Consider the following 20,477-nt stretch of genomic DNA (forward strand, 5'->3'; position numbering starts at 1 on the left):
AATTTCAGGGCAGATAGATCTTGACCTGATAAACAATTTAACCCACTGTCAGATTTGCTCTAAATGCTTTGGTTTTTAATTTATAAGCCAAAAACTGCATTTTACCCCTATGTTCTATTTTTAGCCATGGTGGACATCTTCGTTAGTTGGCCGGGTCACCGGACACAATTTTTTAGTAGATACCCTAATTATGATTCAGGCCATGTTTGGTTAAATTTGCCTCAGTAGGAGAAATTTTTGTAAAAGTTAACGACGACGGACGACAGACGACGGACGATGGACGCCAAGTGATGAGAAAAGCTCACTTGGCCCTTCAGAGGAAAAGATTTTTGTAAAAGTTAACGACGACAGACGACAGACGACGGACAATGGACGCCAAGTGATGAGAAAAGCTCATTTGGCCCTTTGGGCCAGGTGAGCTTAAAAGAAATAAGTAAATGTTTGTTGTGAATTAATATATATATATGCAACGTATCCTGTCTGTAGTCAGTTATTTTTGACAAATGAGTTTGAATGCTCCCTGGCATCTTTTACAAGACAGGACAACAGGACGCCAGTATCTCTATGTCCCCAGCAATGCTTTGTTTAGGGACAAAATTCCACATGATATGAGTTGTACCAGATAGAAATTGTCCTACAAGTAATACAAATGAATAACAACACATCTGTTAAACTTATTCAAGTTTAATCAAATCTGTTTGGAAAGTTTGTAACTGTTTGATAAAAAAAATGTTGAAAATTTAGTTGGTATAAGAACCGTACAAAAAAACCAATAATTAATCTTGTATTTTGTATTTGAACTTTCCAAAACTAGTCAAAGTTATGTACATGGTCAACTTGTATCTGACTCAGTTAATTTATTAACTATAACAAGTGTAAGAACTATAGCAAAGAACTATTACATTAATATCAATTATCTATCTAAAATAGACAATTCTTTAATCAATAATACCTTTACAATTGGAATTTTTGGAGGGGTTTGTTTTTAACTCATGAAATACTATAATTTAAAATATTATCAAAATCAGTTAAAAGTGTATAAAAAAAAACATAAAACAAGCAATCCATTTAATCATTACATGTGACTGCATCTTGTATAGCATCTTATACACAATGATAAAACATTCAGGTACTGTTTTAATAAATAAAAAGCAATTAAAAAAAATCATGTTAAAAAACAACTGATGACAACATGACAAGACTGAAAAATGATATAAATCATGCAATGTATAAAATTATATGTTGTATAAAATAGTACGTTCTATAGAATCATACATTGTATAAAATCATGTGCTGTATTAAAAATACAGGAGAAAAACAAATCAAGTACAATAATTATATTTTCATATATAGATATATGAAGATGTGGTATGAGTGCTGATGAGACAACTCTCCATCCATGTCACAATTTATAAAAGTAAATAATAACATTCTTTACCACAGAGCCTTGACTCGCACCGCACAGAGAGCTATAAAGGGCCCAAAAAATGATATATGTATGTTCCCCAAAAAAGTGTTCTAAAACTTGTGTTTACAAATTGTATGACTAGTGTTAACAATTCACTAATTCACTAAATGCTGAAATTAAAATAAGATCAGCTGCTTTGTTAGTGAAGAAGTAACACAAGGTATTCTAATAGTATTACTATGTCTCATTTCTTTAAATGTTTTGTTCATTCTTATCAAAACTCTTTGAATCTCCATGGCAGTCTCATTGTTCTCTTTATCTGTGACTAGACTGTCTAAAACTTCCACAACAGCTTTGATAAAATAATTGTCTCCCCCTGTAAAACAATAGATAATCATAATTATATCATAAACAGTGCTATATCTAAACAAGAAGCATTATAGAGTTGAACACTATCTAATAAAAGATCATGTATTATTTATTAATATTTAACAAATGGAAACTCTGAAAGTAAAAAAGAAGAAAATAAGGAATGACTATTATGAAGTAATAATATCAAAAATATGGTGCACACTGAATAACCAGCAATTTTTATACGCCCGTCAAATTATACGCCCGACAAAATTTTGACCGGAGGTATTATGGTATACAAATGTCCGGTGTCTGTCCGTCTGTCTGTCCGGCGTTAACATGTCGTCCTGTAACTGAGAACGACTTATCCAAATTTCATGAAACTTTAAATATTTGTAAATTATGATGGTCAAATGATCTGTTTACTTTTTGGTGAAAATAGAAGTAAAACTTTTTGAGTTGGGGCACTTTATAACTAAAACAGGGGGAGTTCACATGTCGCACTGTATCTCAAAAACGATTTTTGATTATTGATTAAAACTTTACACACTTCTTAGTTAATCTTAATATCTGTATACTTTTTGGTTATGATTCAAAATTTTATTTTTGAGTTATTGAGTATTTTGTAAAAAAGGAGGAGGGTTTTTTACTTGTCGCACAGTATCTCAACAAGTGAAACTGCGAGCTACTGCTCACTGATGATACCCCCGCCGCAAGTGGATAATATTAATAGTGTAAAAATATGCAACTATTCGGTAAACAGGTAGTTGTCGAGTGATGAATCTGAAAACGCATCACACGATATAGCTGACTTATATAAATCCTGAAACCAAATTTCAGAAATCCTTGTATTGTAGTTCCTGCGAAAAATGTGACGAAAATTTTCAACTTGGCTATCATGTGTAAAATCATACAAGTGTTGGGTAAATAGGAAGTTGTCAAGTGATCAATCTGAAAACGCATCACATGGTAACGCTGACTTAGATAAACCCTGAAACCAAATCTCAGAAATCCTTGTATTGTAGTTCCTGAGAAAAATGCGACGAAAAATATTTATGGGACGGACGGACTGACTGACGGAAGGACAGACAGAGGTAAAACAGTATAGCCCCCTTTTTTAAAGCGGGGTATAATAATGGTTAATGGTAATTGCTCAAAACTTAACACACTTCCTTGTTATATTAATCTTAAGATCTGTATACTTTTTGTTGATGATTCAAAATTTCATTTTTGAGTTATTGAGTATTTTTAAAAAAGGGGAAAGGTTTTTTTTACATGTCACACCGTATCTCGAAAATTTATGAAAATTGCTTAAAACTTTACACATTTCTTTGTTATATTAATCTAAAGATCTGTATGCTCTTTGGTTTTGATTCAAAATTTTATTTTAGTGATATTTAGTTTTTTGTAAAAAAAAAAAAAGAGGAGGGGGTTCCACATGTCCCACCGTATCTCAAAAACAAGATCTATAACTGCTTACATCATCATCGTTTGAACTCTAGTGCATAGCTGTCGCATCCAGGCAATCATATCAAATATACTTGAATGAAATAAATTCCACTAATAACACATGATACAGTCATTAAAACATTGTCACAACTGACTGGTGAATTTTCATTTTACCAATGAATTAATCATTTTAATTTTTCTTTTTTACATATACATGTGTAGAGGGAAGAAACTTAGTGAATACATTTTTATAGAAAATCATTGGTCATCTCAATGAGATTGATTTTCTCGCCTTGGCTGGTAAGGCTAAAGAGAGAATAGTAATCAAGTTGATATGATCAATGACAATCTGTTTATCGCTAATTTACCTATGACAGCATTGTTAATTTCATTTATCATATGTTTAGTAGTAAATACAGAATTTTGCATATTTGATAAATAGCCTGATGTTTATTCCATATCGTGCAACTTTGATGCGCACCCTTTATCACATACCCTTTATCACACCCCTACTAAATACAATAATAAAAAAAATATTTTTAAAACAACAGCATGCAAATTGTAAGATAACCCAGGTGCTTCAGATAAGTAATTGAGCAGTTATTTTAAGGCCTTTGAAACAAGACAAAACATGGAGAGTTGTCTTATTGGCACTCACACCATATCTATATAAAAATAGAATTGAAGGTAACCCAGTGCTATGGATCAGAAAACAGTTCATATAATATAATTCTCTTCTGTTGGAATATATGATAAAGCGTATAATACATGGCAAAATCTGTATCACATTCGACCAATATCATCCTTCGGGCCTAAAGGCCATTGGGCTGATATTGATGTCTCGGGACAATACAACATATGATACGGATTTTGCCATGTATTATTCTCTATAGACAACCAGCACATGTGCCCTTAATTTCAAGCCACAATATTTCATATCGCTGAACTGTACTGAGAAAGGAAATTATCAGATAGAATTCAGATCAAAGGACAATGTTTTAAAATAGCAATAATTAATGGTATTATAAGCATATTATGATGATTATTAAAAAATTGTAAATATTCCCTTTTATAAAATTATTTCTTTCCTTGTCAATTTGTTTTTGTTTAATCTTTGCATTTTAGTTTCATATTTTATATGCACATTTAAATAATGCTACATTGGCTGATCCAGGGGGGTTTTCCCTTTTTATTGGACGATCAATGCATTTGAATGGTGACATATAGTTGGAAACCGCTCCCCCCTTTTGTCCTTGGTTGGGAACCCCCCCTTTTAAAATGTCTAGATCCGCCCCTATGGACAATTTAATCTTGACATACCCACCTTGTAATGGACCATTTTATCTTGACATAGACACCTTGTTATGGACAATTTTATCTTTACATAGACACCTTGTAATGGACCATTCTATCTCGACATAACCATCTTGTAATTGACCATTTTATTTTGACATAGACACCTTATAATGGGCTATTTTATCTTGAAAAATACACCTTATAATGGACCATTTTATCTTGACATAGACACCTTGTAATGGACCATTCTATCTTGACATACCTACATTGTAATGGACCATTTTATCTTGCCATAGACACCTTGTAAATGACCATTTTATCTTGCCATAGACACCTTGTAATGGACCACTTTATCTTGACATACCCACCTAGTAATGGACCATTATCTTGACATACCCACCTAGTAATGGACCATTATCTTGACATACCCACCTTGTAATGGACCACTTTAACTTGACATACCCACGAAGTAATGGACCACTTTATATTGACATACCTACCTAGTAATGAACCACTTTATCTTGACATACCCACCTTGTAATGTAATGGACCATTTTATCTTGACATAACCACCTTGTAATGGACCATTTTATCTTGGCATGACCACCTTGTAATGTAATGGACCATTTTATCTTGACATAACTACCTTGTAATGGACCATTTTATCTTGACATATCCACCTTGTAATGGACCATTTTATCTTGACATATCCACCTTGTAATGGACCATTTTATCTTGACATACCCACCTTGTAATGTAATGGACCAATTTATCTTGACATATCCACCTTAGCTTGTAGTGGACAATTTTATCTTGACGTACCCACCTTGTAATGGACCATTTTATCTTGACATATCCACCTTGTAGTGGACAATTTTATCTTGACGTACCCACCTTGTAATGGACCATTTTATCTTGACATATCCACCTTGTAATGGACCATTTTATCTTGACATACCCACCTTGTAATGTAATGGACCATTTTATCTTGACATAACCACCTTGTAATGGACCATTTTATCTTGACATATCCACCTTGTAATGGACTATTTTATCTTGACATATCCACCTTGTGATGGACCATTTTATCTTGACATACCCACCTTGTAATGTAATGGACCATTTTATCTTGACATATCCACCTTGTAGTGGACAATTTTATCTTGACGTACCTACCTTGTAATGGACCATTTTATCTTGACGTACCCACCTTCAAATGGGCCACTTTATCTTGACGTACCCACCTTCAAATGGGCCACTTTATCTTGACATACCCACCTTGTAATAGACCACTTTATCTTGACATACCCACCTTTAATACAGTAGTCATCACTTGCATAAGTCAAAAAATCTGCCTCTCTTGGAATTCTTCTTGTGGTTTTTACTTCTTCATCTCCTGAACTTACATCATCAGTTTTATTATCTGGTTCAGGAATAGTCTGATATAAAGGAAAAATCATCAAAATTGCTTCAAAATCAAAGTTTTATATACATAAGAAGAGGTGGTGAGAGTGCCAATGAAACAACTCTTATTCCAAGTCACAAAGTATAAAAAGTTAACAATAAAGATCAAAGCACTGTCTTCAACACTGAGCCTAAGCACAAACTGAAAAGCAAGCTATACAGAGCCCCAAAATGTCCAGTGTTACAGTAAAACAATTAAACAGGAAAACCAACAGTCTATATAAAATACTTTGTACAAGAAACAAATAACACCTATAGTTTTTAGATTGAATCTTCACATTTACCATAAGGGTTCCATTAAAAATATTAATTCTTCATTATCTTTTCACAGAAGATATTGCTGCAAATCATTTCACAATAGTTCTGCAAAATTTATATGTTAAATAGAAGACATTCAAAAATAATCATTTAAAGCTATTTCCACTAGGTGACATCCACTTATTTCAATGATGGCATCATGTTTTGCATTCATGTTACGTAGATCTAGTTTTGCAGATAATTTTTGCAGTTCACATTATCTAAACATATATTATATTATTCAGGTTAATAGACAAAGACAAACAATTTTTACCATGTTGATATATTTGTAGATCATATTTTGCTTAATGTTTTTGCTGTTTACTATTTCTCTATCATTAGAGTTTAGTCAATAGCACAAAAGCTTGAGAAAAGTTGTCTGAATATTCCATGATTGATAGACCTTGACCTGCTTATTGTTTTAACTCAGTCATTTGTTCTCTTCAACTGCTTTAGTTTTTGAAATACATTAGCCAAAGGACTTGCATTTTACCCTTATTTTCTATTTTTAGCAACAGCAGTCATTTTTGATAAATCCCTAGATAAAATTTAAACTAGGCTCTGTAAGGAACAATATGGTGAACTTTATTAACATTTTGAAAAAGTAAAGTATCTGAGATGAATATTTTATAAGAATTTACAATAATAGACATGAAGTGATGGCAATACCTTATTATTGCTGTGGTTGGCTGAATTATTATTAAGAAATTGAAGTTATTATGGCCAATTCTGAAAGAAAGTCTTCCAAGATCTAAACCTTAGTACAGAACTAGAAGTATAATTGAACAACAACAACATTTTGTCATCCAATCCAAACCACATAAGAAAGTTTGTAGAAGAACTTAACTTCAATATTCACTGCCAAGTTTGGGAAAGTTGGACCCGAAAACAAAAAAGTGAAAAGTTTTAGATGAATACATGTCAGACAATAAATAAAGGCAATCACTATAACCATGTAGTCTAGTTGAACTAAAAGTTGTACTAACCTGAATAATGAAGAATTTTGGTTTCAAGGCCAGTGAAGGATTATGTTGTGGTTGGAAGGCTTCTTGCAGGTCTTTTTGCTCTACATATGGATGCTTTGTTTCTCCATCTTCTTTATGACACTGTATCAGTCCTGCTTTCCCATATGACATGACAAAAAACAGAACACAGGTATAACCTTCACCCTCCTTAGGTCTGTAGTTGGTTTCCATTGCAGCTAATAGTGATAAAAAATCAAAGATAGGATATTAAAAAAAACCACATAAAATTAGGTAAAATGAAGAATGTTCAGTTGCTTTGTTCAGTGAAAAGATTCTTGAATCTTATTTTAAGACTATGGTTTACAAGAATTGACTTTAGATAATTTCTCTTATTTAAAAACTGTTATTTATTATGAGTTTGTTGCACAATGGATAAAATGCTAATGCTGCATAATAATAATAAAATAAATGTTATCAAATGTAAAATGTGAGTTAATATTTTTGAAACAAAACATATTTCTTTTTTTTTATACAAGACTATACGATATGTGGTATGTAACATAATTTATGCAATTGAAAGATATCTTAGTTCAAATCTCAAATTTCTTTTCTCCTGACAGTTTAATTTAATACTTTTATTTGCATTACTGATGCTTCTTATCAACAATTTTTAATTGCGTTGAACATGAAAAATAAGATAGTTGGTGCAATTATTGGAGCAGGATCTTCTTCTAAAAATGGAGCAGGAGCTTATTCAATTAATAAATAATGAGCTAATTCCACCAGAGATACTGGATCATAAGCTTATTCTATTTATGGAACAGGGGCTTATTCCACTAATATATCAGGATAATATATAATCCATAAAGGCAATCAGGATCTTAATCCACTGATGGATCAAGATCTTAATCCATTAATGAATCAGGATCTTAATCCACTAATGAATCAGGATCTTAATCCATTAATGAATCAGGATCTTAATCCACTAATGAATCAGGATCTTAATCCATTAATGAATCAGGATCTTAATCCATTAATGAATCAGGATCTTAATCCACTAATGAATCAGGATCTTAATCCACTAATGAATCAGGATCTTAATTCACTAACGGAGCAGGATCTTATTTCACTAATGAATCAGGATAAGGATCTTATTCCACTAATGGATCAGGATCTTTTATCACTAATGGGACAGGAGCTTATTCCACTAACGGAGCAGGATCTTATTCCACTAATGAATCAGGATCCTTATCCACTAATGGAGAAGTATCTTATTCCACTAATGGATCAGGATCTTATTCCACTAATGAATCAGGATCTTATTCCACTAATGGATCAGGATTTTTTATCACTAATGGGACAGGAGCTTATTCCACTAACGGAGCAGGAATATATACTGATGGCGATCCGATGGATACATCTGTTGTAGAGTTGTCACTGACTCAGACGTACTTATGAATATAATTATTTTCTGTGACTGTATCTTACATTAATTTGTAGGATCCTTTACTACAGATAATTTAGCTAATCTGTAACAATAACATCTTCATGCCTTATATATCATGTACTGTAGTACGCCGCTAGATTAAAACTGACGTGGAAAGGTAACACATGGCTAACGTAGAGCCCAGGTGGTTGTGTGGTCTAGTGGGACGGCTGCAGTGTAGGTGATAAAATAAATGTTATCAAATGTAAAATGTGAGTTAATATTTTTGAAACAAAACATATTTCTTTTTTTTTATACACTAATGGAGAAGTATCTTATTCCACTAATGGATCAGGATCTTATTCAACTAATGAATCAGGATCTTATTCCACTAATGAATCAGGATCTTATTCCACTAATGGATCAGGATTTTTTATCACTAATGGGACAGGAGCTTATTCCACTAACGGAGCAGGATCTAATTCCACTTATGAATCAGGATTTTAATCCACTAATGGAGAAGTATCTTATTCCACTAATGAATTGGGATCTTAATCCACTAATGGAGCAGGATCTTATTCCACTTATGGAACAGGATCTTTATCACTACTGGAATAGGAGCTTGTTCCACTGATGGATCAGGATCTTATTCCACTAATGGAACAGAATCTTATTCCACTAATGAATCAGGATCTTTTTTCACTAATGAATCAGGATGAGGATCTTATTCCACTAATGAATCAGGATCTTATTCCACTAATGGAACAGAATCTTATTCCACTAATGAATCAGGATCTTTTTCCACTACTAAATAAGGATAAGGGTCTTTTTCAACTAATTAAGCAAGATCTTATTCCACAAGTGGAGCAGGATCTTATTCCATTAATGGAACAGGAGCTTATTCCACTAATGGAACAGGAGCTTATTCCACTAATGGAGCAGGAGCTTATTCCACTAATGAATCAGGATAAGGATCTTATTCCACTAATGGAACAGAATCTTATTCCACTAATGAATCAGGATAAGGATCTTATTCCACTAATGGAACAGAATCTTATTCCACTAATGAATCAGGACCTTATTCCACTAATGGAGCAGAATCTTATTCCACTAATGAATCAGGATAAGGAGCTTATTCCACTAATGGAGCAGTATCTTATTCCACTAATGAATCAGGATAAGGAGCTTATTCCACTAATGGAGCAGGATCTTATTCCACTAATGGAGCAGGAGCTTATTCCACTAATGAGACAGAAGCTTATTCTACTCATGGGACAGGAGCTTATTTCACTAATGAGACAGAAGCTTATTCTTCTAATGGAGCAGGATCTTATTCCACTAATGGAGCAGGCTCTTATTCCACTAATGAATCAGGAGCTTATTTCACTAATGGAACATGAGCTTATTCCACTAATGAGACAGAAGCTTATTCTACTAATGGAACAGAAGCTTATTCCACTAATGAGAAATAAGCTTATTCCACTCATGGGACAGGAGCTTATTTCACTAATGAGATAAATGCTTATTCCACTAATGAAACAGGAGCTTATTCCACTAATGAGACAGAAGCTTATTCCACTAATGGAACAGGAGCTTATTCCACTAATGAGACAGAAGCTTATTCCACTTATGAAGAAACCTCAGTTCATCCCAATTTTATTGAGTGTATCTGTTTAGTGTTTTGCTACTAGTGTCTTTTGTAGTTTTCTTTTTTTCTTATGATGGTGTCTCTTTTTTTCATAGCACACTTCAGATACCATTTGTGTCTTTCCATGATTAAGTCTGAAGATTGCCAAAAATTTCATACTAATATCTTACCTTTTTTGTATAAGTCTTTAAACTGACTTTTTGTCAGGTTTTTGTACACCATACTGCCTTCATTTTCATCTAAAGGTTTAAATCCTAGACTTTTAAGTGATTTTTCTAGCATTTCACAATCATTCTTGGCATATGACCTTGCCACCAAGTGATCTCTATTTCCTGCCTCCCATCCCTCCATAAAGTTACTGACAATAACTGCTTTCCCAATATTTCCACATGTGATATACCTCGGTGAATTAAATTCTTCCTCTCTTATATCTTTCATGTCTGTACTTTTTCTACAAATTAAATGAATTTTAAGTATTAAATAAAAATGATTTTGTTAAATTATGAAAAGATAATTTTTTTTAATTTATATTTTAATAAAGATTCAAAAGTGGTTGGTTAGAAGTAAAATTTGATGGTTTAACATTCTAATCTTCAACTGTTTCTCTAAAGTATAGATTATCTTGATAATACATGTACAAGTAGGAGCTTTTCAAAATAGGTCCTCTTAACTTCTCATACATAGATTTAATATATAGACACCACACTAATGTTGGCAAAACATACAGACCTTAATAAAATAATTCTTAAGCTTTAATTTATGGGTGATGTTATTTTTCTGGTGAAAGAAAATTCAGAGAAAACACTAATCCTTATAACAACTGCAGGTGTTGGTTTAATATAAAAGTAATTACTTGTATCTTTCTTGTTTAATCAGTGTGAAAATTGTGTTTTATTTAGAATTTTTCATATATTAAAAGTGCCAAATATTATTCTATCAAGTTCCTTGTCTCTCATGACTAACCTTAAAATGAATTCAAAATATGTATATATATTCTTTTTTTATTTACCGAAAATGTACTATAAGTGGGATACTTGATGGCCTTCTGTTTATGACTTGAAAAACATTACACATCTTACGGTGAATCATTTAAATCTGGTTCCTTTTTATCTCTATTCTTTTTTTTGGGGAGGGGGAGGGAGGGTGTTGCTGTTCAGCTAACTTACACATCTTTTTGAGTTTTTTCCGAATTTTGTTTCTGTATCTCTTTAGACCTGTTAGAAGATGGATCTTGGCGGTGACCTTGAGTATCAGCTTGGTCATAACTGCAAGAAGAAAATCAATAAAATCATGATAGTAATACGTCTACTACAGTTTCTTTTTTTTCAGTAAATATAGACAATATTTTATCTGCACATCAATAAAATGGTAAATTTATGACATCTGCTACTTTTTTTTTTTTGGGGGGGGGGGGGGGGGTGAAGGTTTAAAATTTTGTTTTACTTACAACAAAGATACACCAGTCAACCTCTTGATAAAACAATATCAGATTATAAATAAACTTTATCCTATACTTAAGGTCAAGGAACAGTAAATGGGCTATGTCGAAGATTTTGCTAAAAATTTGCATACAGCCTTGGCTCGTTGAACTACAAATTGCAGATTGATTTCTTTTAATATGGTTGAATATTTGTATAGAAAGCACATAAAAATGACGAAAAACCTTCTAAAATGTTTCTTAAAATCCCCAAATTTCTAATTCCACTCCATAGATTTTTCTTAAAAAACTATATATTGTTGACACATAAATTTCTGTTTTAATAATATTAAATAATCATAGGGTCACCTATATTACATTACAAATATTCAACCATATGAAGCCCAATTGGTCGTGTGGTTTAGCGGGATGGCTACAGTGCAGGCAATTTGGTGTCACGATATCTCGGTAGCATGGGTTCGAATCGCGGCCAGGGAAGAACTAAAAATATACCGAAAGCTTTATTTTTGTGAAACCAAGGTGATCGTGTGGTCTAGCGCCCTGGATAAAGTGCAGGCGATTTGGTGTCACGATATCTCAATAGCATGGGTTTGAATCCCAGCGATGGAAGAACAAAAATCTTGCGAAAGCAAATTTACAGATCTAACATTGTTGGGTTGATGTTTAGACGAGTTTTATAGTTGAGTTGATGTTTAGACAAGTTGTATATACATTATGTACACAGCCATGTATCGCCATCATTGATGGCGATTTGATGGATACATCTGTTGTAGAGTTGTCACTGACTCAGACGTACTTATGAATATAATTATTTTCTGTGACTGTATCTTACATTAATTTGTAAGATCCTTTACTACAGATAATTTAGCTGATCTGTAACAATAACATCTTCATGCCTTATATATCATGTACTGTAGTACGCCGCTAGATTAAAACTGACGTGGAAAGGTAACACATGGCCAACGAAAGCTCTATTCTTGTAGAACCCAGGTGGTTGTGTGGTCTAGTGGGACGGCTGCAGTGTAGGTGATTTGGTGTCACGATATCACAGTAGCATGGGTTCGAATCCCAGCGAGGGAAGAACCAAAAATTTGCGAAAGCAAATTTACAGATCTAACATTGTCATGATTGTTGGGTTGATGTTTAGACGAGTTGTATACATATATATATATATACATGCTATTATAGTCATGAATACTATTAGTGCACAGTTTTCATAGTATTTTTCAAACACAGCAGATTATAGGCATCAATATGGTAAAAACTTTACATATTAGAATTCGCTAATATTGATTACAAAATTTTACACTTTTCATTGATTGTAGTGTTCCTACTCATGCTTCTAACTTTAAGAGAAATTAATAATAATTTACTTTTTTTAGTACGGTATTAATATTAATCATATATATATGTACAAACCCTCCTTTGGTATGTTTGGAGTTCATTTGATTTCTCCCATCTTTTGTATCTATATCCTCCCCTTCTCTCATGTCTCTTGTAGTTTCTCCCTGTTTTTCACTCATACTTTTATACCTTTTTCTGAAATATAAACAACAGTTCTATTTGATGTAGTTCATTAATAGAGTATTTTCAATTTTCATTCTGTTCTCTAGTTTACTATATATCATTTCCTATCTTATGTGTAGCCGTGTAGCCTCGTTCATGCCAAAAAATATGATGATTAGCACCACTATATATAGCCATATGTAGCTGTGGGTACTTCAATAAATTAGCACCAACAGTTTTATTTGGATGATATGACTCTTATTACATAATTTATTGTTTTAGATACTAATTGTCCTGTTTACAATTTCCTCAATTAATTGCCAAGAGGCTTAAAAAAGAGTTAATTGACATTGATGTCATTGACAAAACCAGGTAAATTAGTGGTAATGATTCTTCAAGCTGTAAGGTAGTGTTAATAACAAATTGTCTTTTTTGTTGTCATTTTAAAGGAAGAGAGAAAGAAAACAAAGAAAGTGTAATATAAACAACATGTCAACAACCCAACAAAAAACTTAAAAAGTCTGGTTACAATGCTTGTCTCTCTAGTTGCTTACACAGACAGACTTCTGGTAACAGCTACATCAAAATACTTGAGGGTGTATACTTAGAAATATTAATCCATGCTCAAGATAAACAGTTATTTTTTTATGATTTGTCGGTCTTCCCATTGAACACAGTTTACTTTCACTTTCACTTTTAAAGTGAAAGTAAAGTAGAAAAGAACAAAGAATTATTTTTATAGAATTCTCAAACATGGAAAGTTTATAAAAAATGTTAAACTGCTTCTTTAAGTACCTGAGACACTGAAGTTGTGAGGAATGATACTCCTCCCGTCTCCCTTTCTAAGAAAATCGAAAAATTGTATTCCTCGAAATTCAATATTACTGGTTGCTTTAAAAAGTTCGCTCTCCTCCTTCTGTCGTGTTTGGAACAATATGTTACCAGTTATAACATTATAAATAAGGAGTCACTATCGGTAATGCAAAATTTCCGTGTCTTAACGTATATATAGTATGTAAACTATTGTTAACTGAACTACTTACCAAGAATTTGTATAATACTTTATTATATAGCAAGGGGCATTAGCTGTCTACGTTACTCAAATTCTTATATTTGACTTTAAAAAAAACGCTGTAACATGTCTATTCAAATTATAAAAAGTATAAAATAAATAATTTACCGTGAATGTATGGACTAAAAAATGAATCAACAATCTTCTTCTGATATACAGTTACAGCTTCATTATTATTGAAGATTACGAACTGTTGCATGCGCGGAGTATATGATTAAAAAATATGAACAAAAATTTATCTTTAACTTATTAGAATGCTTGGTGATATTTACATGAAAGAAAACAACAAGTGATTAAAAAATATGTACATTGTTATTTATAGAATTAAATGATGTTGTGGAGAACAGTTGGTGTCAACTGATCTCTGTAAATTTCAATGGTTTGACTTGCTACCACAACTTGTGGCAACAAGTTCCATTGAATGATTGTTTGCGGAAAGAATGACCATTTGTAGCTGTCTTTAGAGGTGGATATTTGCCTAAAAGTTTGAGTATGTAATTTTCTTGTTCTAGTATCTGATGGTATGAGGACTAGTGATGGGATTGCAATGAGTCCATGGATGACCTTGTAGAACATGATAAGTCTGGTTTTGAGGCGGCGCTCACAGAGTGAGGGCCATTGTAGTTCGTTTAACATGGATGTAACACTACTGGTGTTGTGGTAATTGTTACATACATATCGGGCCGCACGCCTCTGTACCATTTCTAGCTTATTTTTATAATCTGCTGTGTGTGGATCCCATAGACTACAGGCATATTCAAGTTTTGGTCTCACTATTGATTGGTAAGCACGGGATTTGATACTGGAGTTAGAAATTTTTAAGTTTCGCCTAAGAAAGCCAAGAGATTTATTTGCATTTGATACGATGTTGTTGTAGTGAATGTTCCATTTTAAGTTAGACTGTAGGGTTACGCCAAGATATTTTGCAGATGTTACTAGTTCTAAAGTATGGTTATGAAGGATGTAATCGTGTTTAAATGGTTGTTTTTTCTGTGTGATGGTTAAGATAGTGCATTTTCCAGGATGGAAGGCCATGAGCCAATCAGCCTCCCATTTCGCTGCGGCGTTAAGATCTTTTTGTAAATTTGTGCAGTCTTGTTGACATGTAATTTCTCTGTATATAATACTGTCATCAGCGAAGAGTCGTAGTTTGCTGTGTTCCAGGTATTCTGGAAAATCATTAATGTATATTAAAAAGAGTATAGGCCCAAGGACAGTTCCTTGGGGGACACCTGATGTTACTGGTGCTGTATTAGAAGTTATTCCATCTATTACCACTGTTTGCGTACGGTCTGATAAGAAAGCCTGAATCCATTTTAGAGTGTTACCTTGAATGCCATAGTAATTTAGTTTATAGAGTAGAACAATGAGGGGGAGGACAGGGGGTACCCTTCTCCCTTCTCCCACCCCTCTTCTCCTTTCTCCTACCCCTCTTCTCCTTATTTAATTTTTTGTCGAGCCTGCGACTTTTGTCGCAGAAAGCTCGACATAGGGATAGTGATCCGGCGGCGGCGGCGGTGTTAGCTCACTTCTTAAAAGCTTTATATTTTAGAAGGTAGAAGACCTGGATTCTTCATACTTTGTATGTGGATGCCTCATGTTATGAAGTTTCCGTCAGTCACATGTCCATTGTCCTTGACCTCATTGTCATGGTTCAGTGACTACTTGAAAAAAATGTTAAGATTTTTTGTAATGTTAAATTCTCTCTTATTATAAGTAATAGGATAACAAATATGTTAAAACTGAATCAAGATAAAACCGAACTTATCATATTCACACCGAAACATCTGAAGGCTAGTGAACCAAATCTCCAACTCAAAGTCGGTAATACTGTTATAAGTAGTGTATCCTGCGTGTATATTTTGATCAACACCTAACGATGGAACAGCAAGTTTCTGCCATAGTAACATCCTGTCATTTTCACATCCGTAATATTGGACGCATTCGCAACTTCATAACAACAACTGCTTGCAAAACACTTGTGAACAGTCTAGTAACATCCAGACTTGATTATGGGAATATTCTGCTGAACGGTATCAACAAGACTACATTGAACAGATTACAAAAAGTACAAAATACAGCAGCTCGTCTTATCACCAGGACAAGAAAACATGAACATATTACACCGATACTTGCTGATTTACATTGGTTACCCGTCCAATATAGACCACAATACAAAATACTGACTTATGTGTACTGCGCTTTGAATGACATTGGCCCTGCTTACATCCGGGAACTAGTCAATCTACACGTGCCAAACCGATCTTTGCGTTCAAGTTCCACAAAACTACTCGCCGTTCCAAAAGTGAGAACGAAGACGTACGGTGAAAGACAATTTGATTGGGTAGCGGCATCTCTATGGAACAATCTCCCGAACAGTTTAAGACAATGCAAGTCCCTAGAGTGTTTTAAAATACAGTTAAAAACTCATTTTTGTCGTATTGCTTTTAATTAGATTGCATTTTTTACGGGCTTTTTTTTTTTTTTTTTTTTTTTTTACTCTTTGTATTTCGTTTTAGAGTTTTTGCTTGTTCTGCATGCTTTTATCCTATATTGTTATTTTTTTTATTCTTTGTTTTAAAATGTATTTCGAATTGACCTTTTATTTCATGGTAGGCATTTTTTATTTCAGTATTTGAATCTGACACGATGTATTCTTTATGTTTTATGTTATTGTCATTGATTTGTTTTAATTACCATGTGTATGTACAGCGCCTTAGCGTAATTTTTATTTTTTATATAGGGCGCTTTATAAATTTTCATTATTAACTATATTTGATATGTGCTTACCTTGCAAGGTCCTCATAACCGTCATACAGTTTTCACTTGACCTCGACCTCATTTCATGGATCAGTAAACAAGGTTAAGTTTTAGTCCATATCTCAGATACTATAAGCAGTAGGTCTAGTATATTCGATGTATGGAAGCATTGTAAGGTGTACATGTCCAACTGGCAGGTGTCATCTGACCTTGACCTCATTTTCATGGTTCAGTGGTTATAGTTAAGTTTTTGTGTTTTGGTCTGTTTTTAAAGGCAGTGCTTTAAGGCCTGACTTTTAAGTCATGAGGTTCATCTTTTCATACGCAATCCATGCTGGGTGTCTTTTGGCCAGAAATAGATCCGGAAATGTTCGAATTTCTCCTCTTCTTTTAATGGTATGATATGGTTTCTGTTTCTTTCATTTACATTGGGGACTAAAGAAACGATCAGTGTGTATTGTTCGTTTTATAGAACTTGTTATAAGTGTGTATTTTTCATTACAAGCAGTCAACCTGACTTCAAACTATCATTATTTGTATGTTCCGTGTGGAAAGAGGTCAGTTCAGACGTTGATATAACAATGAAAAGTCGACTGAACATGATTAATATTGCATCTTCTATAATTCAAAGCGGAATTCGGTTTATGAACGAGAAACCGTACAGCGTTTTCAATTTCGGTATTATTTATGTATGTTATCTACGTATTATCCTGGTTCCCGGTACTACGTTCCGGGTATTAGCTATTTGATATATTTGATGTGTAACATTACAATCGGGTACCAGCCAATCTACGTGTCTATGTGTACATGATTTACCGCCAAAATGACCGACTTAAAAAATAGTCCATAAACGTTCCGTATAATGATATGCAAATTCATAATTAATCGTAACTTTTTTTTATCTTTGTTTAATTATTATAACAAAATGGATTCCACAAAATTGAAAATAACATTATTTTACGAGGATTTCTCATATTTTTTTCACTTCCGGGCGCAGTAATACGTATGTTTTGAAGAAGCTCGAAGAATTTGACAAAGTGAATTGAGAAGGAAACGGATAGATATACGTTCTTGCTATCAGGTAAAACAATTAAAATGTACAGAACAAACACATTTACTTCACACAAATAGTACAGGCTTAAGCTTTTTATTGTCTAGCTTGTACACGACTGTAGTCAAGTGTTTAAACGACGGCGGTGACATACTGGGTCAAGTCTAAATATGTAAACATATCCACGTGCTATTAGGTAGAACGCATCGTAATGCAATATCTACAATTTTTCCTCCTTTATACATCGTTTAACCAGATATATTTCTCCTTTTTACATCGTTTAACCAGATTTATTTCTCTTTCAAATACACTTAAACACGGGCTGTATGTACGTATCTTTTCTCGTGTTTTCTTGTTGTTATTAAAGTTCATTTGTTGATGTTTGGAATATTTTGAACGACTGAACACAGGAGTGAATGAATGCAACAATTATATATATTGAAGACTTGGGCTGTACAATGATAGTGTACGTATATCATACTGATAATCATTCTAGCAGTAATTATGTTAATTTAGGATGTAATGTCTAATGACAGGAATTCATGAGCTATGCCTCAGGCTTTCTGAAAAAATATCAATGACAATGTAAACAGGAACAAAACATTGACACGAATGATGCTCTCTTCTATGTTATATAGTTATTTAGGTAAAGGTGTTGCACAAGTTTCAATTAAACTTAAGTTATAAAACTTTTTTTCAGGGCACAAACCCACTTTAAAGAGACTTGTCTACTGCCATACCCATCCTATTTTCATGCACCATTTGCAAGCAAGAGACTGAATGGTTTGCAAAATTAAAAATCAGGACGGTGTCCAATTAAAACAAAAGAACTAAACTGGATGAATATTGTAGGAGAAATCTAGACATGCTAGAGGAAAGTTTTGATTTGTGAAATTGGTTTTCCTGAAAAGTCATTCATCCTAGCCTGCAGAAAGGAACTACTCCCTATGGAATTACTCAAGTACCATCAATGTCTATGTTTTCAGCACAGATTTCACAATTTATGACACAGCTGTGCTTTTTTTTTATACCGTTAAAGAGTTGTATACTAAATTTTATTTTTTTATCAATAAATATATATTATATTAATTGTGTCATCTAAGAACAAAGTCTTGTATTTTGCCAAAAGATGCATACTAGTGAATGAAAGTGGTGCAGTTCATTTTGCTTTGGTATATAGAATTGAATTACAATTGTTCATGTTATTGGAATGCATATAAAAATAAGGAGATGTGGTACAATGTATATGATATTTAGTGAGTTTATCAAGCAAAAGTGAATAAGAAATAGGTATAAGCAGTTACAGGTACTACTGTACAATCTCAAACAAGGAGAAAAACTCATACCGTAAAGAGAATTTCATATTTACAAGTAAGTTTTGTTTTTGCGTTGAATAATTTTCTTCTATTGTTTTAATTGCAAATATGGGAAGTGGTTAAAATGCTAATGAGACAGCTGTTATGGCCACAGAGCCTTAATTGAAAACTTCTTTTTCATTCATACCGGTAGATTTTGCCTGGAGTTAGAAACATATCTGCCAACTTTTCAAAATGCACATGGGGGTTTTACGTGAAAGATGGTTCATATAGTCATACAAAACCTTCAAGGGGGCCTTCAAATGGAAGCAGGACAAGTCGGCCCACTTCTTAAAAAAACACCACAAACTGATTTATCAAATCACCCCACATGTGAAATTGGTTAAATCATGTTTAATATTACTCCTGCCAACTCGCCCCACATGTGAAATTAGTTAAATCATTTTAAATCAGGGTTCTCGCTAAGGATTTTTGAAGGCGAGTCCAGGGACTCGTCATTTTTAGCCACGGTGAGTCATGGTAACTGTGTTCAGTTTATACAAAATATTTCAATATTGATGTATTTGTGGACTCACCAGTTTTGAAAATGGTGAGTCCAGACAGATTTTGATGAGTCCAGGACTCATGGACTCGCCTTAGCGAGAACCCTGTTTAATATTACTCCTGCCAACTCGCCCTACTTATAAAAAAACGGTAATTTTTAGATTAATATATATATATATATAATTAAAAATAAAAACTCGCACCACTTTAATGAAAACTAATCTACACAGAATACAAACAAACCGAAAATGAATTTAATTACTATTATTGATATATACTGAAGAATAAATGTAAGTTTTGAAGCTTAGTTATTTGCATAACAATTGAAAAGAAACCTGTTAATTGTATCATAATGCAATATAAGGAATTGAACTTATATTCAATGGGATAACATCTTTTTCCATACGTGGGGCGAGTTGGCATTACTAAATTCATCCTGGTTAATAATATATTTATCTAGATTTCACCGATTTCCATTAGGTGGGAC

General features: G+C 33.2%; 1 protein-coding gene and 1 long non-coding RNA gene across 4 annotated transcripts; one reads left to right on the forward strand and one right to left on the reverse strand.

Annotated features, from left to right (window-relative positions):
- Positions 1–668: 668 nt before the first annotated feature.
- LOC134728187 (uncharacterized) lies at positions 669–14,203 on the reverse strand. 3 transcript variants are annotated; one of them, XM_063592683.1, is made up of 7 exons: positions 14,044–14,203; positions 13,162–13,281; positions 11,471–11,569; positions 10,475–10,755; positions 7,252–7,466; positions 5,817–5,943; positions 669–1,784 (listed from the first exon to the last, which is right to left on the reverse strand). In XM_063592683.1, the coding sequence occupies exons 2-7, from the start codon at positions 13,263–13,265 to the stop codon at positions 1,585–1,587; spliced, it is 1,026 nt and encodes a 341-aa protein (XP_063448753.1). In that variant the 5' UTR covers positions 13,266–13,281; positions 14,044–14,203; the 3' UTR covers positions 669–1,584. The 3 variants fall into 3 exon arrangements, with proteins under 3 accessions (XP_063448753.1, XP_063448755.1, XP_063448754.1); XM_063592685.1 differs by lacking the exon at positions 14,044–14,203 and adding an exon at positions 13,853–13,936; XM_063592684.1 differs by lacking the exon at positions 14,044–14,203 and adding an exon at positions 13,803–13,874.
- A 3,835-nt stretch (positions 14,204–18,038) lies between these two features.
- On the forward strand, positions 18,039–19,220 carry LOC134681611 (uncharacterized). The gene is made up of 2 exons (XR_010100645.1): positions 18,039–18,161; positions 18,832–19,220. It is a non-coding gene; the product is annotated as an uncharacterized LOC134681611 (long non-coding RNA).
- Positions 19,221–20,477: the final 1,257 nt, after the last annotated feature.

This window comes from Mytilus trossulus, chromosome 8 (genome assembly GCF_036588685.1).
Source record: "Mytilus trossulus isolate FHL-02 chromosome 8, PNRI_Mtr1.1.1.hap1, whole genome shotgun sequence".
Taxonomy (NCBI): domain Eukaryota; kingdom Metazoa; phylum Mollusca; class Bivalvia; order Mytilida; family Mytilidae; genus Mytilus; species Mytilus trossulus.